A 27,755-nucleotide genomic window follows, 5' to 3' on the forward strand; every position below is an offset into this window, starting at 1 on the left:
CACTTGAGAAGAACAGAAAATCCCTCCATCAGCATTAGCTCTCCGAAGGGCATGATCAGAGCGCGAGATTTATGGAGCACTGGAAATAGTTTTGCACCAGTCAGCACTCCCGATCCCGCACCCCTCCAGCAGCCAACAGCAACACGTTTGTTCCAAGTGATCTCACTCGCTGCTGGGTGGCATTAACAGGAGTTTCCAAGCTCCTGACTAGTGCCATTACCGGCGCTGTTCACTTATCGCCCCTTATTTTTCTAACTGGTTTTGGGACTTAATTTCCTCCTTATCTGGCAGCCCAACAACTTAGCGAGACTTGGAAAGTGGGGGAGCTGATGGTAAGAGGGAATCAAATACGGATTTGGGTTGGTTTGGGTTTTTTTACTGTTTACCCAAAGAATCCATGGAGGAAGAGATTGGAGGTAGTTCCTGCTTTTCTATGTCCTATTGTCCAGAAAGGAGAATAAAGTGGTGGAGTCCTCTGGGCTTCTGAAATCAATCCCAAAGGTGCTCTGAATTGGGTGCAACTGCTTTATATGAAATTTTATACAGTATTTCTGTGTAGGGCAATACAAACCTAGCACTGTAATACAAACCACCTGGCCTTGTCATGAAATTTAAAAGGTTACTCTGTTTGCATATATATATGATAGCACTGACATAGCGGCCAGGATGTCAAGGAGAATGTAGTTTTAAAAATACAAACAAAAGCTCCTAGCTATCAGCAGTAGTTTTTTTGTTTCATTCTGAAGCTGTAGGCATTTTTGTGCTTGTGTGGTGCATCCTCTTTGTTTGTGGTTTGGGTTTTTTTTTTTTTTCCTTTTTTATTCTGAAAAAAAAATCTAAAGATACTTTTTATTTAAAATAAACTGATTTTGAGGCTACATCCAAGCAGCTCATCTAGTACTGCTCATTCCTGTATAACGGCTGACTGCAGATGCAGGTTATGCCTGGATAGGACCACAGAGTTGCAAAAAATCTGCTATGCCATAAGCCTGTGAGGTCTAAATGGTGCAAGAAACAGGACAGTTCAAAACTGCTAACCAAAGCTGGTTCTGACGTCATTACCTTAGCCGCACAGATCTGGTCCCAGTGCTGAGTCACTGACTTAATAATGTGTGGGTAAAAGTCTGCTGTCCTCCTTTCAACTCCGTGCCATTTAAATACCTTTGGGGTTGCAGTGTCCTGGAGAGGAATTTTGTTGTGTTCCACATGGGATAAGCACCATCCTAAGCAGCAATGGTCACTGTGTGCTTGGGGGCAGGGAATAAAAGAGGAGAAGATTACTCAAAAATCTGAAACACGGAGTAAAATCTAGATGTTCTCATTTCAGGATTGAGCATGTTTCTTCTGACTTTATAAAATCAATATATATTTCACGTAAGAATTTTTGCTGGGGGGTGGGGAAAGGGGTGTGTGAGAGTGATGTGAAAGGTCTTTGTCTTTAGAGTCAAAATCTCGTGTTTAACTGTTTTGAAAGTTGGAAGCAAAGTTTTAAAGTATGCAAAATTAGAAGAATGTGAGCACGGGCTGTGACCTAAGCTGTGGAAAAGCCAGGCAGCCACATTGTTCATTGCCTGGAATCTGAGTCTCATTTTCATATGGAGCTCCAGATTCTGTCTATGACAGTAATCTGGCCTGGAAATCACAAATGTTTGGACCACAGTCACTGTGGGAGAGCAAAGATAAAAGGAAGGCGCTTTTTTTGCCTCTAGTTACAAGAGGGAGGAGATAGAAGTAGAGGGATGGAGAGGGGCATAAGCAAAGGGGATAGTTTACTGTTGCCTTGATACTTGCAGCAGCCTTTCCTTTTGCTGAACAGGAGTTATAATTTAATAATAATTGGTAACAGATGGTTGGTGTGCTTGATCTCAAGCTCTTCAGAGTTGGATTTCTGCTTCAGATGTATGGGTGTTTATGTGCTTTTTCCCACTACAACGTTTGGTTTTATAAGCCCAGCACGCTTTTATGTGCAGGTATAAATAGCTTGTGTTGAAATACATATACGAACACTGTATGGGTAAAAATGCTAGGCAGACTCAGTCTGGAGACAGCTGGGGGAGACAGTGGTGATGGGAAGTATTTGAATCACTCGCAATGTTGATATAAAAAAAAATTACAGTGATACCAGAGAGATTCTAGCCATTATTGTAGATAGGCATTTCAGTAGGGTGTCAGAGGGAATGTGGATGGGGTTGTATATGAGATGGAAGGGCAGATGTGGTGATGCATTTCCAATGAGGTGTCAGCTGTGACGTCTATATATGCCCAAGCCAGTCTTACCTTGCTGAAGGTATGGGGCTTGTCCCAGCAGTACTTGGTAGAGGCTGCTGTGTGAGGTTGGTTGTACCTGAGGCTGGGACCCGGTCTTCCTTCCCGTCCCTCTGAGGTGCAGCATCTCCCGGCCCCCCAGCACCCCGTCCTTACTCGCCCACAGCCTGTGCCTTCACACAGGCAGCCACCCTCACCCCAGCACCCAGCTGGGAGAAGGGCCGAGCGGGGATGGCGGGCGGGTGGGAGCAGAGCCCCGGGAGCACCCCGCCAGCCCTCCAGCCCAGACAGGGAAGGCGCGAGGTGCCGTAGAGTCGGGCGTGGGCGCAGGGCGAGCACCATGGGCAGCGGGGCTGGGACCCACCCTGTTCGGGTGCAGGGTCCCGCTGGGACCCACCCTGTTCGGGTGCAGGGTCCCACTGGGACGCCAGCACATCTCCCAGTGCCAGGGGTGCGGGGAGGCTTGCGGGGCGACGCCAGGCTTTCTTCTGCTGCCGGCCAGAAGGCAGACCCGCTCCTGAGAGCCATCAGCACCACAGCGAAGTAAAGCAGTGAAACTGTTAAAAAGGCCACCGATGACATCTTTTCTGCCATCTCCATATTGCAGCAAGCTGTGAATGGCACTAACGCTCCGGCGTGCTGAACCGGCAATACTGAAAAGGCAGGGGAAAGGGGAAGCATTTGGTTCCAGTATAAGTAGTGTATTTATGTTTTTAATTAAGGCTTATTTTTAAAAACCTTTGTTTTTCAAATTAAGTGAGTTCACATGCTGTGTTAAACATTTCCTTACCTCACATGCACTATGATGTAGGAGCCGCTCCCCCCAGCATGGAGACGGCGGCGGCACAAATGGGAACGCGGCGAGAAAAGCCTTCGGGCACAGCAGGGACGCGCTCTCCCAGCAGACGTTGTTGAAGCTGTCACGCTACCTTGGCACTGGTGGCCCTCTTGTCTAAGCGTGCTGTAGGTCACTGTCCTATCATCGCTTTGTTGGTCCACCATAAAAAAAGAACGAAAACTGGAGGCCACGTCCTGTTGTGTGTCTGTCTCCTGTTAGACGGGGCGAGGAGGGGCAGGATGAGGAGCATTGGGATTACAGAATTAGGTGTCCTAGCCGAGTCCCTTATGCACAGTGACAGCTTTGACACCAGAAGAGAGACACCGCCTGTGCCACCTTTGAAGAAGGATTAGACATGGCTTCTTAGTCACTTGCTTTTTCTGACTTATTTTGGAAAGTTTTCTTCTACCAACGCAGATGTCATTGATCACAGATGGGGCCCACATAGGGAGAAAAGTGTCTGGTCTCTAATTGGGAGCTCTCTGTTAGTGAACCTGAGGTGGGGAAAAAAGGGCGTTTGTCTTTGCCAAACAAGTCCTCAGCGTGTGCTTCCTTGCCAGGAATGAGTCTTGTCCTGAAACGCTGCCCTTTGGTTGCTGTGCCTTTCTGATCACAGAGAGCAGGAGGGATGCCCTCTGCTCTGCTTGGACTTTCCTGAGCAGCATGTTTGGCAGTTCCTGGGCTTCTGTATGCTTATGTAGGAAAGAGCCTCCACGCTGGCTGTGGAGAAGTACGTGTTTTATTTGGAGGTGTGGAAGTGGAGTGGTGTTTATGGTCTGTGGGAGCTGGAGAAGAGGGATCTGATCAGGTTGCTCTTAAGCAAGGCTGTGGTAGTACAGAAACTTTTTAACAGTAAGGTTCAATTGTGTTACGTAGAACCGGGTGAATGCTAAAACAGGAGTGTGCAGTTGGAGGGGAGGGGAACGGGAATTCAAAAGGGTGGGAAGGAAATAGATGCCCATAAATCACATTTATAAAGGCGAGAAGTTCCAAGCCTGCACCTATTGCTAATTGAGGCTTGCACAGCTATGGGAGCACGCTGCCTGACCTGCTGGCACGCTTGCGCAGTTACAGGTTCAAATGCTGCCAGTTGTCCCACAGCCTGCCGTTCACCAAACAACAGAATTCGTTTTTGAAAAGCTTGATTGTACACCACCTCTCTTTTCTGTTACTAAATGGAGGCAGTTGCTGCATGAGCTCTCCCCACAGCACTCCATCAGTGCTGTTGAGCAGAGGAAGGAGAGATAGGGCTTGCAAGTCCTTCTCCCCTGTTGCCAGCACCCCTTATAGTGTGCAAGTGCTTGGTCTATGCAGAAATGCAAATCAGAATGAGTAAAATGAATTAAGGAAGTAGAATATTGCTACCAATATTACCAAAATCTAAAGTCTGGTATTCGGCTAAAATTAGATTTCAAGTTGCTTTTTAATGACCGGTTCATACTCCAGGTTTTAAAGTATTTAGACCTCTACATAGTTCTCCTCAAAATGACAGTTAGCTCCTGACAAAAATTATTTTGATTAGCCAGCCCATTATTACCGTAGTGTTTCCTGAATGACTGTGCTACATCTTGCTGGGTTGTCAGTGGGCTATGACACTCGTGCTGTGGGACGCACAGAGGGAAAGGAGGTTGTCCAAGGTGGCAGGAATTGGCATGGGCTGCCTGTACAATCAATGATGTCCAACGCAGAGCATGAGGGGGCTCAGTGAGCTCAACCAGCTTTGGGTCCAGCCGCCCCTATCCCCACTGAACAGCAGTTCCTCCCAGTACTCAAAATAAAATGCAGCATAAGTAAGGCTACCAAAAGCCATTTTTAAAATTTGAAGTATTATCATAAATTTGACCGTAGCTCTGGAAAATTAGGTGTTTAATTCTGAGAAAGAGCATTGCACTATAAGAAACGGCATTAATTGAACCTTGACACTATGAGGGTCTCAGGAAAAAAGGTTGCCATCAAAGATGCCTGCTGCTGTGACGCTGTAGCTGGCCCATGGTTTCTTTGGCCCTGCAGTGTTGTCAGGGCGAGTGCTACGGGACCTGAGAGATAACTTAGGCTGTGAAAAGTCCAGGAGGTTTTGATCCAAAATACAAGCTCATTTAAGCTGTTAGACCGCTTCTTTGCTCAGTCTCCTGACAAACCCTTGGCATACACAATAATCGCAATTACAGAATCCTTGTCAGAATGATGAATCTGTTCTGCTTGCATCCAGTAGGTTTTTGGCTATTGATTACATTTTTTCAGATTGCCGAACTGATACTCTGTCAGCGCAGTTGTAACACACATGGCTGTTTCATTGCTCCTTCTGAGCTGCTTCAGCATCCCTGATCATCTTACTTGGGTAAATGTTCATGAAAGCAAATTTGCATGCTAAAGCATGCGTATACTGTGTCATAAAAGATAGGAATGCCCATTTGAAATTCAGACTATATAGAATGAAAAGTCACTGATGCAACTTAGCTGGTGTATTAAAGAGTAACTATTTCAGCTAAGATAGAAGGGAAAAAATTAGATCATTAAACACACTGTAAAATTGGCAATTCTTAAACTGTAATGCTTCCATGTTCAGCAATTGTAAAACCTGGTTTTTAGTCCAAATATTGCCCTGTAACATGTGGCATTGTTCCTTAATTATCTAGGAAAATGATCTAATATTTGAATCCAATTTATGTGTAGATAGGAAGAGACTGGAGATAAATGCTTTCAGATGGAACAGAACAGCATTCCGGTGCGCTGGAGATACCAGCTTCCTTCTTGTTAATTAAAACTAAACTTAGTAGCATAGCTTGGTTCTTTGAAAAAGTTTCTTTGTATTTTTTCCTCTACAAATTAGACCGGAGTCTGGCCTCTGAGACTCTTTAATTAAAATTTAAGATTCAAGTTGTTCAAATAATTTTTTTTCAATAGAGTCTGAACCTGTGTTATATAAAGATCACATATGCCGCCTACCTTTAATAAAGGTTCCATTTTGTTGGACAATAGCTCTTACTGTATTTCAAATTACCCCATTTTCTAAGATCTCTAAGTATGTTGCTTTTGTTCAGTGATTTAGATTTGTCTCATGGCAGCTTTTAAATTGGATCCAGCTATTAGCAAAATGTACTCATTTTCCCTGAAGCTAGTCTCCCATTCTGCAGACCAAAGGCTTAGTAAACTCTGGCTTTTTTTTTCTCCCTTTAATAAAGGCATGGTTTAAATTACTTGCTTTCTAAATCTTATTTGTAGACCTCAGAAGTAAAATATTTATGTTTTGCTTGCATACATATGATTGAGAACATTAGCAAGCTAGATCATTACAATATAACATATAAAGCTTCCTGTGAGGGTGTTTGTTTTAGGCTTGTCTGATCATTTGTGTGGGGCAGGGGAGGATAATATGGATTAGGCAAAGTAATTTATCACCTGGGTCAGAAAAAAAAAAAATTATCGCTTTAATTTAAGACCTGTTCAAAATAGTTTAAAAGTATTGTTTCTCAGGTATGTCACTGGGAGCTTTTCTTTTGAAAGTCAAGCCACGTATTTGGTGCCTTAGGTGGGTTTAGTCACTCAGCTTCAAGCACAATTTCCCAAAAGGTCTTGGCCTGGGTCGCTAAAACAAAGGGACTGTCTTAGAGCTGGATTGTTGGCATATTTTATATAAGTATTTATTTCAGTTAAATAATCTCACGCAAGAGCTTGCATTCTCTTAAAACAGACTAAGACAGCATAACTTTGGTTTCCCAACATCTTCCACTGCACTGTCAAAATACAGGTAATATTTGAGCTGCAAATAATATTATGCAATACTGTGTATTTTTTTAAAAAATGAAATTAAAAGATAATATGAGACCACTGGAATTATTTGTATAAGCTGCTGCTCCTAAATTTGTGACTCTGCTATCTGACAGTAGCATCCCTCCAAGACATTTCATCTAGGTGCTAGCCAATAGTTAGATCTTGATGTGGCTGAAATTTATGAAAATGTAAGAGCTGTTTTCCAAATGTCGTACCTGAGACGGTGAGTGTCTCGGTGTCTTCCTGCCACTGAACTGTGCCTCAGAAATACCCTACTAATATGGGTAGTGTCTTGCAAAACTCACAGTAACAATCTTCATTTCGCTTGAAAAGCTGGTAGTGGAGATGTCCGTATGAGCTGCAAAAGCAGGAAGGGAGGAAAGAACAATTTCTGGGCGATGAGGATCCATCCACGAGGAACCTGAGGTCCCAGCAGACCTTCATCGCCCCCCCAGCCACCTCTCCCCATCCTCAGGAGTACCAGCTGTCAGTCGCCGGCTCAGAAGGACAGCTCTCAGCCCGGAATCAGAGGCTGAGAAAATAAATTGCGTTTCCATCTTTGGCACGTGGGTCCCTGCAGCTGCCAAACCCGTAAGAGCGAGTGTGGGTGGGTGGGCAGTTACAGGTGTTGCTTCCGAGCCAGACAAAGTCGTATGTGCTCTCTGCCAGCAGAAACAGGAAGGATTGCTGTAAATTACTTTTCAGGTTTAGTTTATATTGTTTATGCTGTAACCAGCCAAAACGACATATGGTGTGCATCTCTGAACCATGCAGAAGAGCACAAAGAAATGCGCGGACAGAAAATTTGGAGAGGACTAATGAATTCTTATTTTTGCCACTGAGTATTTGCTCCTGGGAGGAACAGAAAAGCCAAGAAGAGCGTACACAGGATGCGGTATGGTTAGCTCAGTCCTCCCACAAGCTACTTAGTTTTCAAAATTTTCTTTCGAGACTAGTTTGTTAAAAGTGCTTGTTCACATGACTCATTCATTAGGCTGTGAAGCTGTGGGGCCCGTTTTACTTTTCCTGCTCTAAGCATTGGATGAGACGTTGGGAACTGAATTTTTTTTTTTTCCATCCTTCTCTTATGTGAAGAAAATTCTCATGTTTGTGGTATCAGCCTAGGGCATGGATTATACTAGAAAAATCACTTCTTTATAGTGCGCATATCTGCAAAATGACTGTTTGCTTTAGCTGCCATTCGTGTAACATGGCTGTCTACGCGCCGTGCTGCAGGAAGGTGTGGGGGGCAGGAGAGTAACTAATAGGTATGTTCAGTCCAAGTGGTAGTGAAGATTTCGGTGCCAGCGTTGTGCAGGTCACCCCCTGCCCCTCTTGCACTCAGAGCCAGCCTTGGTTTCTGTGCTCAGCTTGCTGGGGTCCTGTACGAGACAGGGGAGGGACGTGGGGCCGAGCGCCTGGTTTCACAGGCGCTTCAGCAGCGATTGGTTCTCCTGCAGTTTGCTCTGCCGCGAGAGCATTTGGGGCGTTTTGGAAAACAGGAGGCAAACGTGGAATCTGAGGATAACAGACGTGCTGCTCCTGCCCCAGCTGGCAAAGCGCCAGCATTTCGGGTCTGGAAACGTACCAGGACTTGTACTCACCCTGTGAAAGAAAGGGAAAACAGCAAAAGAGAGAAAGGAAAGTGTGTGCTGTCACAGATCTCACTCAACAGATAAATATTTTTCTTTTAAACTGTTTGAAAGGAGGTTGATTGCAGGAGCCCTACGGAGGAAGGAACAATTAAGGAAATGGGCACTTGGAAAACACTTCATTGTTCCGTGTTTTCCAAAGCCTTTGGGATTCAGATGATCAGGCCACGATACAAAAGTAAGGCAGATATACACAACATTAGTGTGTGAGGAAGTAGGACCACGTGAACGCCTTCACAGGGAGAACTTCTGTTCTGCTCTCCATGCCGCTGTTATGGTTGCACCAGGAAAGGCGTGTTGGGGACGAGCTGGCTTGTGTGCTGCACGAGCCAGGTCCCTGCTTCTTATTGAAAGTACTCAGAAATTTAGGCCCTGAATTCTTATGACCTCTTGCTTTAGGATCAATAATTATCTTAATAACTGCAGGGGAACAAACAGCTTCACCAGGCGGTATGAAGAGAAGCCCATCCCAGAATACTTTAAAATCTGCTGTTAAAATATTCTCACTGAAGGCACAGTTTGAGATCTTGAGCAGACACAGAAACTGGACTTCATTGCTTGCCTTCTGGGCAAGTGCTGTAACTGCTGGACCAGGAGATGTGGAGGAGCAGTGATCACAGGAGAGGACCACAGTCCCTTTCTCCTCATGTTTCTCACACATGCTATGAGAATACGTAAGGAGTTTGTTTTTTTTTTTAATATATGACAGAAGGTGCAGAATAAAGTGTGTCAGATGAAGACATACAACCTTTTAAATGTGTTTGTATTCTGTTTGGTTAACTCACCCTACCAATGAGAAAGGTGTATGCTTAATTTTTGAACCTTAAAGGTTTGGTCCAGGCATGGAGCTGCTCAGTGCGATGAGAAACACTCTGTAACAAAGCTGGATTGCCTGGGAAGATTTACTGGTGAAATGTGTAGTGTCTCCAGGGAGAAGCAGCAGCTGGGTAGGGTTTTGAAGGTCTGCATTATGGATATGGGCATTTACAGCAAACTGCATTGAATCTTGGAAAGCTATTTACTTTTGTAGATTTAGCTCTGGTTCCACTTGCAGGAATCTTAACAGCTGTTATTTTGTCAGCAAAAAGCTTTAAGAGGCAGCTTTCATTCCCTTCCATGCAGTGCACTGTAACTGTTCAGTATCTTGCATGCTGTGAGTGCAAACTCCACTCAGCCACAAAACCCCTCAGCATTTATTTCATTCATAGGCTGTGTTCAAACTATTTTGTCTAAGAGATCAGCTGGAAAGAGATATCAGGTACCCAAAAAGGACTCTTCCAGGACCTGTGAGCATTTAGCACTTGTTAATTATGCTAATAGTACTAACATCTAATTACATACATCTGTGAAATTTTTTCCTGAGATGTAAAGTTGGCAAGGACTAGGACGACAAGGAAGGTGTCGGTATTTCAAAATACCTTATTTCCAAAACAACAATACGCTTAAGAGTGACTTTTTTCCCCCTCCCTTTCTGGCTTCCATTCTCGATGTTATCAGTAAATCTGTCATTCAGAAAAAGGTTCATGTTCAGTTACTTGATACGAGCTCAACTGGGACTCAGTTTTGAAAAACACTAGAACTGCTAACATTTTACTCTTCGTATGGAAGGTGATTGTTATTAGCTGCCCTGCCTTTTGAAAGATGGTAAGAACAAAGGCTGAAACAGAAGGACTGGGAGGTTGGGAAGGTTTTGTTGCACTTTACTGTTTTCCTTTAGGATCAGTGCTGAGCCACTAATGGAATATAAAATGTTAGGCTGATCACTGCCTACAACTGAGGAAGCCTTGCTGGAGAGTAAGATGATGCTTATGCCACCAGAGTGGCTAAGAACAAAGTCAGAAATTTAAACACAATAACAAAAAACCCACATGCAATTCATGTTCACACTACTTAAATAAAAATATTTTTCAATTGTGATTTGCTTGAAAATTTCCATACTTTTCATTACAGTATGTTAATAACTGCTTTTGTCAATGTGCATTTGGTAGAATAGCCCAGTTTTTTAAGTGTAGACAGATTTTAAATGCTTTTCAAGGTGCTTAAAATCTCTTACTGGCAAAGATACGGTGGCAAAACTGTGTTTCATTTAACTGAAGGCTCCCTATTTCATGGTTTTATATCTAACTCTTATCCTTTTGGCATGGATTTAATATCGTTACAGAATTATATTTAAGGCTTTTTATCACCTGGATTATACACTTATGTAGGGGGGCTTATCAATTATATCTTGTGGCTCTTCCAGATGTTTACAGTGCTGATCTCCACCCCCTCCCCCTTCTAAAAATATAAAAGAAATAATCTCTAGCCTAACTTCAAAGAAAAAAGTCAGGATTGGAAACAGTGGAGGTGAAGGTGCTGCAGATCTGTGCCTGGATCTGGGTTAGTTTACTGACTTGGAACCAGGAGTTTGTCCTTGGGTGTTCTGGGTTTCCGAAGCCCAGGCTCAGGCACGCAGAATGCTGCACCTTCGCCCAGCTTACCGACCGGTGTCGAGAGGCATCTGCCTGGCTGCTGGGGGAAAAAAACCCAGCCCACCAAAAAACCCAAACCCAACAACAACGACAAAACCAAACTGGTTAGAGATGTATTGTTTATCAACGCTCACACAGATACAATACAGTTTGTATTTTTTTTTTCCCCTAATATTTTTTCTCTATCCAAAGGTTCGTCATCGGTGGTGTGAACTTGTTGTTAAACACAAGTACGTGCCTGGGTATGGAGATGTTGAGAAATTTCTCAGAGAAGATCAGGTCAGTTACATTTAGTTAGCGTTTTCAAAATAACTGTTTGACACCCTGAGTGAGAGACTAAATTATTTTAATATATTTTCTTGCTGCAGTTTGTCAAAAACTTGAATGTATATTCAGTTTTTGCTTCTTTTGCCCCTTAAACATTGTAGCCACCTAGGGGTATTCAACCCTGCCTAAGCATGCTAATCTTCTGGTAAGTGGTGAAATAGGATATATTCCCTCCTCTCCTTCCATGTTATGCAAGCCAGAGGTAGCAATGATGCTAGGAAGATACTTCTCAGAATTGGTTCTTTCGCAGGATGACAAGGGCAAGTCTAGCTGGGAATGTGAATGCATGTAGGTATGAGCGAGGTGCAAAGCAGTCAGTGCTGTGGTGACTTCAGTTTTCAAGACAACATCCAGAAGGAGAAGCATAGCACAATGATATAAATCCAGAGAATGCAGGCCTCTCCACAGTTAGGGAAATGATACCAGAAGATTTTGAAGGTCTTAAAAGGCTGGCCATACATGATGTCTTTACTGTGGCTTTTTATTTAGGCCATTATGAACTTAGAATTCTAATTGTACCTCTGCCTTGTTCTTTCTGTTTCACTTTATTTTTATTCAGTACGAACTCTGTAAAATCAAGACATTCACTGCCTAGGATGACTGTTATATATTTAAAATGTATGTAAAAAAATAGGAAATGTTGCAAGATATGCCAAAGTCTAGGGAAGATATTAATGTCTTTACCTTTTATGTTGACAATGAACAAAGCCATTTACAGCCAGTGAGGTTTTTGTGCTTTCAGGCAACTATGTTTTGTCACAACAGCACAATAAAGTTATTGCAGTCTCTCATCTTCGCTCTTCCAGCTCCGAAGTATACCTCCTATTTATATCTCAGCCAATAAATAGGCCCCAGACTTCTTGGCAAGCTCTCTATTAAAAAAAAAAAAAAAAAAAGGCATAAATCAACATTATTTATTAAAATAAGGAGTTACATATATTGTGCATATTTTAATCCAATGAAAGGATGAAGATAGCCACCAGCAGAAGCTGGGGAGGGGAGGGGCGAGGGGCGCAGGGGCAGGAAATCCTTGAGTTCATAAAACCAAACATACTGAATTGCATTATGTTTGGAACAGATACTATGCCAAATAAAGACTAACATTTTCTGCAGTGCAGGGAAATAATTTTTGCAACTTTTTTTAATGTAGTCTTCAATATCTTTCATTTTATTTACTCCAGCAGTGCATACAGTTTATGGCACCACCAGCTTCTGGAGTGATTACAACTCAAATCAGAGCAGTTGCATGTCCCTACTGATCATGAAAGACTTGGCTTTTTTTAAAGTCTGGGAAAAATGCAAATGTGACTATTTAAATCCTTTTCAGGACTACAAAAACCTAGTGTGTTTACTGCATGTTAATGTTTAGGCTTGGGGGAAAATTATTAACACTGGGTAGAGAAGGTAATTCCTATTTGTAACAAAATTTCAACATTTTGAAATTCTCTATGAAAGCGACTGGAGCCCAGCTCCAAGGCCTTGTGCGTGCCTGGTGTGGCTGCCAGACACTGGTGCAGCTGCAGACCCTGGAAATCTGCGTTCTTGAGTGTCTGGACGGAAGAGAGCATGCTTAGGGGGTTGGCAAGGAGTGTGGCAGGTTTCTGCCACTCTGGGATTTTTTCCTTTAATTTCAGTCTTCGTTAAATTTTAAATTTCCCTTCTTGTTGAAGCTAATTTTTTTAAGGCTTACCAGCCAATGTTAGAAATTGTGGGGAATAGTATTAAAAATTGTGTTTTTTCAATGCTGTCCAAATGTTTCCTCTCCTGCAACTCTCCAAACATCAAGTACAACTGTAAAAGTTAGTGTGCTAAGCTGCTAATATTTTGTCACATGTATGATGCTCTTTTGATAAGTGCAGCTTAACACTTACTGAATTCCTGTAATTAGGTGAAAAAGTTGTATCATCAGAAAAAAATGGCAACCCCCAATGTGTTTCCCATTAACTTGGCCAGTGCTTTGCTACCTGCCATTGAAGGGGCCCAGATCTCACCCCCAGGTGCCCTGCTATCTTTCTTGATAGCTGCCATGTCCAGAATCAGTGGTTAGGAAAAGTCTACCTTCTTACCAAACCAGAATTTGTGCACGTTCAGCTGTATCTCAGATGTAAAGAGAAAAGTCTGAAACACAGACCTAACAGCATTCAGTTGATGTCCAGTCACAGAATTGCCAAATGGGAATTTTACGGTGGACTGTTTCGGTTGATGTACTCTTTATTTCTCTGTGTGTGTGTGTAAACATCCCAGCTAAAAGAAAATGTGTATCCTGTTGAAGGAAGGACAAGCTGTTTTCTTAAGGGGCATTTGGAAATATTTCAGGTAGCGGATAAAAGAAAACAGATTTCAACTTGAAAAGCAGCAAGAAAAATGGAGTGAGAAAGCATTTTCTTGTCATGACTTAACATACACCTCATATTAATATTCTGTTCTTACACACTCAATACAATATATAGACAACCATCCTTAGGCTAAAGAGATCCAGAGAAAACTACTTTTTGGGGGGAAGGGTAGGTGTACAGTATATGTATTAATACAGTATATGGTATTTTCTGTGTTTTGGGTTGTCTTTTTTGTTTTGTTTTTAATTAAATGAGTACTAGGAGGTCAGTGGAATGAAACCCAGCTAAGTAGTTGTTACTGGTGATAGGATGCCTGTGTGTTATGTTCCTCTTTCAGGCAATGGGTGTGTATCTCTATGGTGAATTAATGGTGAATGAAGATGTGAAACAACAAGAACTTGCACATAAATGCTTTGCTGCAGCACGAGAACATATGGATGCGTCCTCAGCCAAAGTGGTGGCAGAGATGCTATTCTGAAGAGGTGACTTTTCTTTTTAAATTAAACACTCTGGTTTTGCCTCATACAGAAAGAATATGCAGAGCTCACTAAATGTAGTAAACTTTGACATACCATACAGCTTGTGGCTGCTTAGCTTGAGAAGTAACTCTTGTTAAATATCTTGCCTTTTTTTTTTTTTTAAGCCCAGCTGCTGGAGCAGTGAGTTAGATACATGTGGGCACTAGCGGGAGAGCATGGAGCATGGCTTTGTTGTGAACTTTGTAATGGACTGTACAAGAGGCAACTGTAAGTCGGAATGGCCAGAGAAGGCCAGGCTCCACCTGCACTTGTTTCCCGTTCTGTATTCTTAACTCTGCTTACAGAAATTGTAATTGTGCAAGGTGCGTTTCTGTTTAACAAAGCTGCGTGTTGACTTGATAGGCAGCACAGGCTTTGAAAAGAATCTGAGCCCACAGTGGAAGTACGAAGCTGTGCACTTGGAAGCAACTCTGAATCATGTGAGAACAAGCTGATAATTCAGATGTTTTTGTGTTAAGTGTAGTGAGGCCTTTGAAGACTGATTATGAGGTAAGGAGAGTAGCCTTAACACGAAGACGCTGCTTAATATCATACATAATCTAGCTTGTTTCTGAAATTAATGGGGAGGAATCATCAGAGAAAAAGCAGAATTGCAAGAAATATTCACGAAATAAAGATTGCTGCAGGCTATAAGCTGGTAATTTACAAAGATATTCTCCATTTCTCAGTTTATTTGAGTAGCCGGAGGTAACCTTACAGTGTTTGTACATGCATGTTTAACACATAGCCCATTAGGATCGGTATGAAGGTTTCTTCCAGTACAGCATACCTCAGATTTTTGCTTAATGATATAACTCGTCTGACAGACTGATTGCCTTGGTTGTTCACATAACTTTGCAGTTGATTTGAGCTATCAAAATTCAGGCATCTAATTTAGCAAAATCATCATTTCCTAATTGGTACTGAGCAGAAATCTTATTTTTCTCCCGTTCAAGCCTGTACCTGTAGCAGTGCTTGATAGCAAGTTCCACTTGAATGTGTGGTTACTTTATTTATATGAAATACAGCATATAGATACCATGAAAGGAAATTTGTTTATGAACAGCCATGTTGTTCTTCTGTGTAGACAAGAACTGAGCCTGCCAAGAAAACTTTTTGGGAGAAGTGTATTAGACTGTACAGTGCCAGGATATCAGTTAGGGGGTAGGAGGTTCGCCTTCTAAAACAGGTAGGGTTAAGAGACTTGCTTGTGTGCTCCCAATTACCGAGGACCCACAGGAATTTGAGTTACGTTCAACAATTTTTAATCTGGTAGATGCCTTCAGGTGTCTGAAGGCCAGAAACATGGAGATGCAGTTTGTTCTGGTACTCCTGTACTTGGAACTGTCTTCCTATGGCTCCTTCAATACTAAAGTGAAAATCAAAATTTCTACAAGCTTCTGGTGGTAAGTATTTAGCACAGGAAAATTACATGGTATGTATGTGTTAGCAAGAGTCCAGAATTGCCCAATGTGACTTTTCAGACAGACTAGAAGTGCATGGTGAGCTATAACATAAAATCTAAAGATACTGTTATGAGAACAACACTCTGTGTGACTGCACAGCTTTCTTTTAATGTTGTGGCTGTTTGGGTTCCTGGCATGATGATTTGTGACTTAAGATTAAAATCACATTGCCAGGGATTACCACACAGCCATGACCGCAGCTGCTAGTATGAAACTCACCATAACTATCTGATCCGTGCACAGCGTGGAATCCTCTCTGCCCATTAAACAAAAAAGAGAGGAAAGCAGCAGACGCACCGCGGAAGAACCTCATCCGATAATTAGCTATACCGAGACGGAGACCTCTCTGGCGAGGTGCAGAGCTTAGCTGATTGGTGAACAGTGATTGTTTCCCTCTTTGTTCACAGTGGCTAAGTTCTGCACCTGAAGAGAAGGGAGAGGAGACTTTGCTTAGTGGCAGCCTGCACAGGGCGGACAGCATTTGCTGGCTGAGGTACCTTGCTGCTGAACGGGCAGGTTTACAATGAATGCGTGTGTGCGAGATGCAGTCTATCGAGGATGAGAGGCAGAGGTGACTTGGGGAGGACCAGAGACTCTTGGGTCTAGTTGAGAATAAACAGCGCTCCTTAAATTCTCAGTCCGACTGCAAACGTAAGGCATTGCCTACAGTAATTTGGTTACCATGCTTTTCTAAAGGTCAGAGGAAACAAATGTTTGTGACTTTAAACTGGAATTGTCTATAAAGCTTTGTTTCATAGTCTGCTCTTTAATGGATGCTGTCATGATCTCTCTGCAGTGTGTGTTACACGCTGTGTGTTACACAGCTTAGCACTCTGTGTTGTTTGCAGGAAATGGTTGTTTCCGACTGGAGCTGCCACTTACGGCTGCTGCTGTTGTTCCAGGCTGTTGATGGACCCGTCCTCCGGTGCCTACTGAGCTGATATCAGTTCTGATTTTACACACTGGCTCAGTTCAGCAGGAACAGGAGTCGAGCCCTAGAGCAAAAAAAGATGTACCTTTTCTAAAAGCCTTTGAGAAATGTTGTTACTGTTTTCTCTCAAAAACCGAACTAGTATACATTACGATGTCCTGATGTTAAACACTAAACGGCCTAAGGTGGAAAAGCTACCTCAGTACTGTTTAGAGAACTGTTGGCTTAAGACACGAAGGTATGTGGATATGTAGCACATCACACAGTATTGCTCTGGTAACTGACCTCCAGCGTTATTTTCAGAGTAACCTGCTAATAACCAAGAGAATGTGCTTGTGCTGTAGATCTTCCCTGTCTTCTCCAGACCTTGTTGGGTAGCTCTAGAAATCTAAAGCGATCATTGTTAACTCTGTAACCACAGATATGCTCCACCGCTAATGTAAAAAATAACTCCCTTTGGAAAGCTGGGGCAATCCAGAATGCACAGATACTCCTTTATCATGACAGAGTAATAACTTTTACCGCTGTTTCTGTTGCAGGAAAGATCACAGAGAAACTGTTTTAATATATCTCCTACTAAACCTCGATGTTACTAGGATTTCATTGACCCAAGACATCAAAGGAAGGATTATGTGACTGCTAAAACAATCAGCTGACAGAAACATTTACCTCTCAGTATTTATGTCTTCCAGAGACATAACCAAGAACGCACCACACAAAACTCACTGTAACCAAGAACGCACACGCACAAAACTACACACACACACACACATTACTGTGGCTTTAGGTAGTTCTTTAATACAAGAAATATGGGGTTTATCCTTGCTCTTTGGCGATACAACCATTCCAATTTGCAGATGCCAAGGACTCTTGATTTGAATTATTTTATGCACTCCAGTAATTTGGCCAAGATTAGTAATCTCTGAAATTCAATGAAACTGTATTCTGTACTTAAAATTTTGTTTGTAACTTCTATGCCAAATGAAAAAGCTAATATAAAATTAGCAGGAGCAGGGGTGGGGCTGGGGAGGTTAATTGGAAGCAGGAATAATCTGCGAAAAGTGACCAGCCATCATCCTGGTGTTGGGATGGACTGAAGGAAAAACAAAGAAGAGCATTCTCTCTCTGTCTTGTTTAGGTTAACTTTTACCAGAAATGTCAGACCTTCCATTTTCTGAAAATGTCTTCCGTAGCCCTGTGCTGCTCCTTTTGCACAGTGATATATCAAGTGTAGCTCTTCTTTCCTAGGAATGTACTGCTCCACTGATCAGAAGACATCTTAACTGTTCCTTTCAGAGAGTCAGAATTTAACACACACAAATTTGTGAACATATTTACTTTGTATGGTATTGTTTTACATCAAATACTCTTGTAAAAATAAATACTTTTCTGAAGTATGTGTAGTCTTTCCATTGCACAGTGGTTCAATGTTAATTTACAAACTTAGGAAAAAGAATGACCCCATTTCTGCTTTTGCAGCAGGAGGGAAGCAGCTGAAAGTTGTTAGTTAATTAATAATAACAAGAAAAATCAAATGTGGTAATTGATTTTTTTTAAAATTCTTGTGCTCAGAATCTAAACTAACAGCCTGCCTCAACAGTGACTTCAGTCTAAAGAGTACAGTTCTTCTTTAACTCACTACATCTTCTGACCTCCTCCTTTCCAGGCACACAGTGTCAATACCTGAATTACGGGACACTCAGCAACTACTTTCAAATGCAGCAAGGGTTAGGAAATTGTCTGAGAACACACTGAGATACTGCAATGACTTCTAATGTAGTTAGGCTCATGGAGGTATTTATTAAGGGATCCCATTCATAAAAGAGTTAGACTTCAATTCACAGGTTTTTCTGCAAAGGCCAGCAAAGGAAACCAGCTTGCTTTTTGCCTTTTCCATTGTGTAAGGGAAAGAACCCAGAGCTGGATAAGGCTCTTGCACAAGACACACAGAAATTAAATACATTGTAAGCTTCTTCATAGCCAGTACTGTTAAAACTACATGGCAGGTAAGACATTCCACACATCTGCAAATATCACCACGTTTTTCTTCTTTCAAAACAATCTACTTTTCTTACCTTTTTTAAAATATTGAGCACAGCAGTAGTTTATTTTGCTTGCTACAGCTGTTCCAGTCTGTCTCAGCAGTATTAACATGAGCATGAACTTGAACATTGATTTCCCTCACAACAACTTTGTGATCCATCATGCATTGTAGCGACTGAGAAAATGAACAGAAAATAAAACACTACCACCAAACAACCTAAAAAAATGGCAAAGAGGTGGCAGCCCTGGCCCTGTATCCGGGCTTGTGTGGCCTTTTGTTGCTAATCCAAGCATGGCTAAGTAGAGTGAGGCTCCAGATTAATAAGGAAGCTAAATGTGGCTTCAAATAGTTACTGTCACCATAACTCATCGGAAGAAAGAGAACAGGAGACTCCTGTATGTATTATATAGTAGCTTCATTAACATGATATAAGCATTACCATTAGTTTAAAATCCTTTGAGTCATGTAAAAAGCTCTGGGAGTGAACCATACAAAGTGTTGTTTAATTATTTAAGTTTTTAAGAGGCCCTATTGAAACCTTAGCAGAAAAAAAATAAAACAATGTTTAGCACTGTTCATTTTACTCAAGATTCTCCCAAGGTGGGTGTTTCCATATTAATTTCTTGAGAGGAGGAAGTTGTAGATTCTAATTATAGTAAATAAAAGCAAACAACAAAAACATCCATTTCCAAACTTACTGTAACTAAAATCACTGGAAGTGATGGTTTATCAAATGATACCTCTATCCAGACTTGACTGTCAACACACTAAAATCCAGTGAAACTGCCCATTTGTTGCTTAGGTTGTTTGTTGTTAAGTATAGTCAAGCATTTGGGGAAAGTGGCAGAAATGTTACGACATTAAATCTCTGTTCGGAGGTGAAAACTAAGACTTCAAGGGTAACATACGGTTACATATCAATGTACGTGGCTATGACAAGCACAGGCGTTCACGTAGGTGTGTCCTTGCCTTACTTAGGTTTCATTCTACTTCTGCTTTATAGTCAGCCCCCTCTGAATAAAATAAAGCATTTTGGGTTGTTTGTTTTTTTGTTGTTTTTTCTTCTCCCATTCCTAATTCAGTCCTTTCCAAACACAATAGTAGTTTTACTTTGGATAACATTAGAAATCCCAATGCAGAAGGCTGGACTGTCTCCTGCTTATTTCATTAGGCCGGCAGCTGGTTAGGATCTCACTGATTCTTTTCTGGACGTAGCTTTTAACTGTAAAAATGAATCTCAGATTAATCTAAAACTGTATCTGTATAGTTAGGCAAGGATCAGCACCTATTTTCCTGTGCTGCTAACTGGGTCACAGCTTCAGAGTAAAGGCAGCCCATCCTGAGGAGGTGACCTAGGCAAGTCCCTTGCCCCCTCAGAGGGGACGCATTCCTGGTCAAACACTCTCTGCTACAAACACAGAGTAAAACATACCATTTTGCTGACAGCAGCTCCTCCACTTTGTTTTCTGTCTTCAGCTTTGCTGGGAGGTGTTTGCAGCTGCTGCTGGCTCTGTGCTTTCTCCTTTAGGAGGGAATTAGCTGTACCCTATTGCCCATTCCTTGCATATAAGAAGGAAGGAAAAAGATCTAGCCTGGAAACAGCATGTCTCGCCAGAAACGCAGCCTGAGCAAGTGGGCAGCTTGAGGAAACAAGCAGGACTCAAGGCATGAGGAGCCTATATGGATTTCTGACACATAAAAGCACTATGAAAAAGGATATTACAACAACAAAAAAGTTCTATAGAGCTAGGCCATGATAACGTATCATGCAGACCACTGCAGCTGGACAATTCATCTCCACAGCTGATTAAAGTCGTGAGAACTGGTATTTCTATTACAGAAAATTTTAGCTGTTTTGTTAGTGTTTGCAGGTCTAGGCTCCTCTGCATACGTAAGTATGCAAGAGAAAACCATGGCACCTTTATAAGAATGAACAAGCAGCTAAGTTACTGTATGCCATTATGTGCCAAAGGCTTTACGAGTTTTGGGTTGATTCTTTCCATGCAGAAACTGGAGTGGAAATATTTGGAAACCCCACACCTTTCAGGACTGGGTCACCCCCCAGGCCTGTGCCGCAGGCGCGTGGCGGTGGGTGGTGGTGGGTCCTACACGTGCTGCAACGCTGGTGCATGAACACAGTACGTCGCATGTTACGGATTGTCCTGCTGCACAGCACTGCTGTCTCGGCTTTTGTGCCTGAAGAGGGAGGAATTTCCACACCTTTGTGGGTCTGTCTTTCCATACACATGATTTAAGAGTCAGGATTAGTTCATCTAAGAACGTTCAAATTTTACATCTGTAACTTAATGGTATTTTCTTAATGGTAATGGAGAGAAAAGCACTCTCTTAATATAATAATGTACTTCTATAGTAAGACTACCAATTGACATAAACCCACATACTGAGCACAAAACTTTGCTGTAATTCACTGCAAGCCTTAGTCCAGGATGCTAATTCTTCATATCTAAAAGTAAATTAATATATTTTCTGGTCTTTTAAAGCTATAAAATATCTACCTTTGTGCTACAATTCCCAGTATTCATGAGTCAGGTTTGAGGTCCTCTATAACAGGCAAAGATTTTAACAGACATGTAAGTGCATTTCTGTTCTTGGCCCCAATCTTTGATGCCCAGACTAGTGGTCCAAAAAAAAGACAGACTTATTTACAAGAAAGGACAAGGAAGCAACCAAAAAGAGGAGCTTGAGTGATGAGTCAAGAATTTGTCCAGAATTTCACCACAAGTATACCGAGCTCAGGCACATAGAAATACTGAAGTGCATGTATACGCTAACACAGATATGTTCCCTCGCTTCTGTGGACACAACATATTGGAAAAATTATTTTTAAAACTTACCTTGCTGGCAGGCTGACATTTTGTGCCAGTGAAATATGCCAGTGCATAAGGAAATTGAGACATTTGCACAGTGCTTGGGACATAAACTGCATTTGTCCGTTTACTCTAAGTAAAACTGAGGGCCTATTTTCTGCACAAAATTAAGGGCCTGATTCTTGCTGCTTATAGCTTCTAGGGGAACAGGCATTTGTTATAACATTTAAAGGCATGCAGAAATGCAGTTGTGTAAAGATTTGCTTTATTGTGATAATTTATGCATCAGAAAACAGAACTTAATTTTCACCTGAGTGATGCTTTGTATTAGCACAGTACCCCAACAGCAGTAATGCCCACCGTCCTACTATGCAAAAGCTTGTTTTTGCTTATTGCCCCCGTTGTAGAGATGACAGCTCTGCTCACCTCTGAGCAGCGGCTGGACGTCGTTGTAATCTTTGGTTAATGGAGCTCACTTCAGTCATCTCTGAAAAAATGCCATTTCTCTCACTACCTCCAGGCTTTTCCTCTGGTTTGCTGGGAGGGGTGTCTCAGCACTGGGGCTCTCTGCTGAAAATCACTCTGGCACATTTTATTCATGAGTCAATGGTGTCTGTTTTGCCACTAGCATCATCCCCAGCCATCTTGACTAGACATTGCTAGATCTAAATGGGCTAGTTTGAGAAGCTGATTTGGCACCATTATGTATTTCACTTCATCGTTAATCCTCAAAGGACAGTGGTTATCATCTACTACACAGAAAAAAGTGTATTTTTTTTTAACCTCGTTTACCTCATGTTGTTACATCACAGTATCATCTAACTTTGTTCTTCAGTTGTTTTTATATTTGGTAGTAACAGCTATCTATCTGCTTTACAACTGTATCCCCTTACAGTCAATTGCAAACACAACAAAACTAAAAATTACAGCGTGTCAGCAGCCATCTTACTCCATTCTGCATCTATCTCTGGGTGGGCCCAGAACTCACCTGTTTAACTGCCAAGCATGACCAATTAAAATTTCATTCAAATTCATTCAGTTTTACATCTGAAAAGTACTATTCCTTTTTCTTGTTCCCTAATGTAAAATGTAAGCCCCCTCCTGCCTCATTCCGGAACCCCTTCCTTACAGCCATGGCATCATCATTCATTTTGAACTCTGTTGTTCCCTTCAGTAATACAGCAATATTACTCTGCAATGCTGCTGTTAAGATTTTGTCATTGCCACCACTTGTGCTGAAATTGCCCATCATGCCCTAAACTCATTATCACCTCCTGTTCCTTTTGACTACAAGAAGGATGGATTTTTAATAAGCTCCCAATTTTAGTTGAGGGAAAAAATTGTCCCTGTTTGTTTGAATATTAAAAAACGCAACTACCTGACGTAAATGAATGATTTTTTTTTTTTCCCACACGTAGGTGAAGAGTCAGATGAATAATGACTCACAAGGTTGTCCATTTTATGCAAGAACAAGTAAGCCCATCTACTGACATTTTATGGTTTCTATACACACCTTTTAGACACACTGTATAGAAACCTGGGTTTCTATACCGCACCTGCCTCTCCTTTCTTCAGTCAAATCACAGGAATGCACAGGTTTCCCACTTGACAGCTGGGAGGAAAGAGTGGGAATTAGGAAGCAGTCATACTGAGGAAACGGTAAGGCAAAGTCTTACTTAAGTCTTAAGTTATCTGAGTCTCTGTTACCAATATCAAGTAATGTCAGCATCAGCTGTAGGATAGATGTGACACTGAGAAAAGCAATTGCTCGACACCACAGAACAAAGGTAAATGCTAAAAGTTTGTGTATTTTTAGCACTATAATTTATATTTTGACATCGAAAGCATCCAGCACCAAAACCACAGGTTTATAACAGGCAAGAAACAAAATCACAAAAAAGTATTCCCCTCTCTGTCTTGAAACACGGCTAGTAAAGGCTGGGGTTTCTGGTAAGTTTTAGAGGTTGTGAGGACCCACTGCTCCCAATGCGGTCAGGAAGGAGGAGCTTACTCTCCAAATGTCTGAAAAACCAGAGCTAAAGTGTCTTTCAGATTCAGAAAAGAAAACTGAATTTATAGGAAAATGATGGAAGTGGCATCTCAACAGGGTATCACATGGCAGTCCTTTTCATATTTTTGTTAAATACATGTGGATTGCCAGACTCTGCAATACCTTTTGAAGAACTGTCCCCAAGTAGAGTTACTGTTGAAGTGGAATACCATTACTGGGCTGTTCAAATGCCTGATTTTTGAAACAGAAGGGAGACAGCACAGATATAATACCAAGCTCTCTTCTTTCAGTATTCTATGACAAGTTTGCCCAGTCTGAACAAACCAGGGCAGGGAATGGCTGACTTTTAAGACTGCTGTGTGATTAGAGAGAAAGTAGGTATGTGAAGGATCTCAATAGAAATCAGCTCATATGTGATTTTATATGCAAGTTCTTCAACTTCATTCTATGATGTTTGCATAATTTTGGGGTATTCCATCTTAAAAATAAAATAATAAAAAAACATGACTGGATCTACGGTTTTTACAGCCTGCCCATCCACAGAGAAGTAGTAAAAGAGGAAACTCTCTAGCTCAGCTGCTGGAAAGGCAGAACAAGTTGTCAGAACAAAGTGAACCTTACTAAAATTAAACTAACTTTATGGGTGTGAATTAACAGTAATCAACATATTAAAATTTGTGCTAGGGTAGTGCCTGGGAGCAGAGCTGGCATCACACACATTGGGACGTACAGGGGCTGACATGTATCTTCCCCTTCCCGGACAGGTACACTGGATGACTTGCACCGTTACCTAACTTAGCCTAGCAAAAACCAGTTGGTTTTGGCTGCTTCATTCACTTTCTCCTAGAAACCCATTATGGATCATACCTACATTCATCCTGGATCCTGGGCAGAAAGGGAGAAGAGGGGAAGAAAAAGAAAAGGCAATGCTTCTGCCTAAAGAGTAACTGCGTCTGAGAGCTCACTCTGCCAATACAGCAAGCAGAACTGTTAAAGAAATCAGAAAAGCTATGATGAAAAGTAGTCCACAGCTATCATCTGAAACCTTTAAATCCCAACAGAATTATCTTTCCAAAACAGATGTTATGGCTTAATTGCAAGGTCTGGGCTTGCCATTTGGGCTTGACATTTGTTCAGCATCCTTTTATGGCCAAGGTCAAGCAGGCCAGAGCAAGCAACTACAGCAATTCAGTCTGGCCCTAAAAGTATGCTGTACAGTGTACTGTTCAGCCCTGATCATTTGTGTTTTAGCAAAGAAGCAAGCCCACAAGAAAGGAAAGTTGAAACACAATAGTGGTTTTCGCAATGCATTTGAAGAATAAATGTAGTGGTCTATGGAGACAACATTTGTATTTTTGTCATGTCTCCAGAAAAGATGGTAATCATCCTGCTGACTAGAAACTCACAGATAATGCCTGAATTCACAGACACACATATTAGTCATTTCCATCTTAAGAATTAATTCTGTAGCAAATTTCAAGGCCCCTCTCCTCTCCAGTGGAATTTCATACTGGCTTTTCCCTCTCTATTTGCAGACATCTCAAGCTGATGTGGAAGTGTAGCACAATCATAAGATTAAAAGCACTTAAACACTTACTGGTAGTCTCTACAGCGAATGATAATACAGATGGGAAATTTGTATCTTCAGCTCCTATTACAAGTTAGTTTGGAATAAAAAAAAAATTGAATTCCTATGTTTAGACAGTAGACTTATACACAGTAGAAGTTACAGCACCATTAGTCAAAACAAAAGCTGCTTTCTCATACGTGAAATATTAAGGGAACTTTTAACAGTAGCATGCAAATGACATTGCACGCACCTGTTTTGGGAGCCTCAAATAAACTCACAAGAAATAAAATGAAAGCAGCAAGGAGTGAATAAACTGTATACACAGGCTGATTTGGCATATACACATGGGAAATCTCAAGGACAGTGTAATTCAGAATGTGGATAACTAAGTGGAACTTCATTATGGTCAAGAATATGTAAAAATGTGTTCTTTTCAAAATGGCAATATGCATCTGCAAAAGTTCATGGGCCTAACAGATATTTTTATTCAAAATAATAGAAAAGAGAGGGTCATTGTTCCTGAGGGGCTGCTTTTTTATGAAATGAGTCTATCATCTGACATAATACAGAAGAGTTATGAAACATGCTTTTAAAGTAGCAAGATTTGTTAAGAGATGGGAAGTTAGCTAAATGTACAGACCTATTAAAGACAGTATTGCTGGGTTTTTTTCTGCTACTTGTTTATGTTCAGGCTATATAAGGCTAACTGTCTTACATGGAATTGTTATTTCCTAATCCTATCAGTACTACAGTTAAATTGAATATAAAAATCCCAGCTAGATTTCTGCAACTGAGTTTCAACATGCTGGGTTTTTTCTTCCTTCTCACCCTCTCTCCCTTCCCACACATGCAAGAATATAAAATACAAACTAAGGCACAATCCATGCCTACTAACTATGTTGCTACAACTCAGCTACAGCCAGCTGACATTTCAAATTTTTGTTTTAGTGGCTGATGGCAATCCAATGCCTATCCCTAGCTGGCTTGCGGCTGCTAAAAGGACCCAGTCACTATGAGTACACTTAAGCCATCAGAAGGGGCTCATAAGGTTTATTCCTTTCCAGCAGCCAGACAGCTGGCTAAAGGAAGATGGCCAATGCAAGCAAGCGAAACTCCTTTTTGGCATTCACTAGTGAACAGACCACCTAACAGCAAATTCCCAGAATAAGCTACTCTTTCCTAAGGCAGCAAATGACATTTTAATTAGCATGACATTATTCACTGACACAGAACATTAGCATTTTATTCTGTCATTGGATAATACAGCAAAGAAATGGAGTAAACCTTTTTTATTAATGTTTGGTTTAATAACTGCAAGTAATTTTTGCTAGATGTTTCATCTGAAACTTGTATGCTTCAGAATTTTCTCGGATTGTATCCACCCAAAACCAAGCCAAACATATGCCACCATGGCGTGAATTCTAACTTACCAAAACTAATATTAACTCACTTGCATCTTCAATTGGACTTTCTGTTAACACCTCTTTGCACTTACAGTGCTGCGAGTATGGAAACCTGATCACAAGTCCCAGAAGTAACAGATTAACATGTTACTGCTGGTCAGCTAAATTGCAATACTTGGTAACATACCTGTTGCTACCATACCTCACAAAATAAAATGTATTCTGCTTTGTATATGCACTGTACTAAGATCTTGGTTGAATGAAAGCCACAGAAGTGGCTTTCTTTTTGAAGAAAATCCACAGAAACCACTCAGCCCCATGCTGGAAAGCTTGCAGAATTCAAAAAGCTGTAACTTAGCAGTCTGAGGCTGGAAAGAAGCATCAAACAAGTCAAATTTACTGCTTGTATTCTTACTCAAAACCCCTCCTTGAAGTAGAAAATTTTTGAAAAGCTCTCTATATTCAGTATAATATCCAGGATTAGAGTGTGTGCTGACAAGGAGATTGGAAGGAAGGGAACAAGCTACTTGAAGCCTGATTTCAGGACTCGTTGGCTGGTTCTGCATAAAAGTACAGCCCTGAAGGCTCCAAAGAACTTGTCCAGAAAGAAGTGATTACCGAGGAGAAGACACATGTTAGATGGATAATGCAGGACACACCATATAATAATCTTCCATTACTCAGATCTACCAAATCACACTGTTGCCTTCCACTGGCAAATGAACAAAAGTAGCTTCAACATGCCACAAAATCATGGTTTATATCAGAGTTAGATCATAATTCAAGCACTGTGAAAGAGCAAGGAAAAAGAAATACCAAAGATTTATAACAACTATGCTAAATAAAGCAAAAAGAATGCTGGTACAGATGCATCTTTTTAAAGTACTGATAGCATCAATTAGGTTTCTTAAAGCCTCCTAAAACGAGCAAACTCTCCTTGTAATATTTCAATCATGCAGTATTTCTTAAGAAGCCAAACACAGAAAAACATGAATGTACCAATTCACCACTAATTTTGTTCTTTATGCCCTTATTGCACATTTCCTTCCTGCTTGAATTGACTTATTACTATTTAACAGGATGTTGATTTTGTTTAAGAAAGTTAGAAGAATTTTCATGCGCTTTGTTGGTGGAAAAAAAAAGACTGCACTGTGAAAGGATGGTTACAAATTCATCTCCAACAACTGTAATACACATATAAATATAATACCCATATCAGTCACCTAACAAATCTGCAAGAATCAAATATTGCAACTCTTTGTCAATTGTTCTTTTAAGTAGTTAAAATTACATGTAATTGTAATATGGAGAGAATTTAAGGACA

General features: G+C 41.2%; 1 protein-coding gene across 10 annotated transcripts in view; it reads left to right on the forward strand.

Moving 5' to 3' along the window:
• AOPEP (aminopeptidase O (putative)) overlaps positions 1–17,936 on the forward strand; it is a 209,848-nt gene extending 191,912 nt beyond the window's left edge. For 8 of the 10 annotated variants that reach the window (XM_072859722.1, XM_072859731.1, XM_072859719.1 and 5 more), the window contains 3 exons: positions 11,190–11,276; positions 13,998–14,142; positions 17,115–17,936. In XM_072859722.1, coding sequence (XP_072715823.1) covers positions 11,190–11,276; positions 13,998–14,138 — 228 coding nt within the window. In that variant the 3' untranslated portion in view covers positions 14,139–14,142; positions 17,115–17,936. The remainder of the gene's footprint in view (positions 1–11,189; positions 11,277–13,997; positions 14,143–17,114) is intronic. The other 2 variants (XM_072859727.1, XM_072859729.1) reach the window with 2 other exon arrangements.
• Positions 17,937–27,755: the final 9,819 nt, after the last annotated feature.

This window comes from Ciconia boyciana, chromosome 4, assembly GCF_034638445.1.
Source record: "Ciconia boyciana chromosome 4, ASM3463844v1, whole genome shotgun sequence".
NCBI classification, from domain to species: Eukaryota; Metazoa; Chordata; class Aves; order Ciconiiformes; family Ciconiidae; genus Ciconia; species Ciconia boyciana.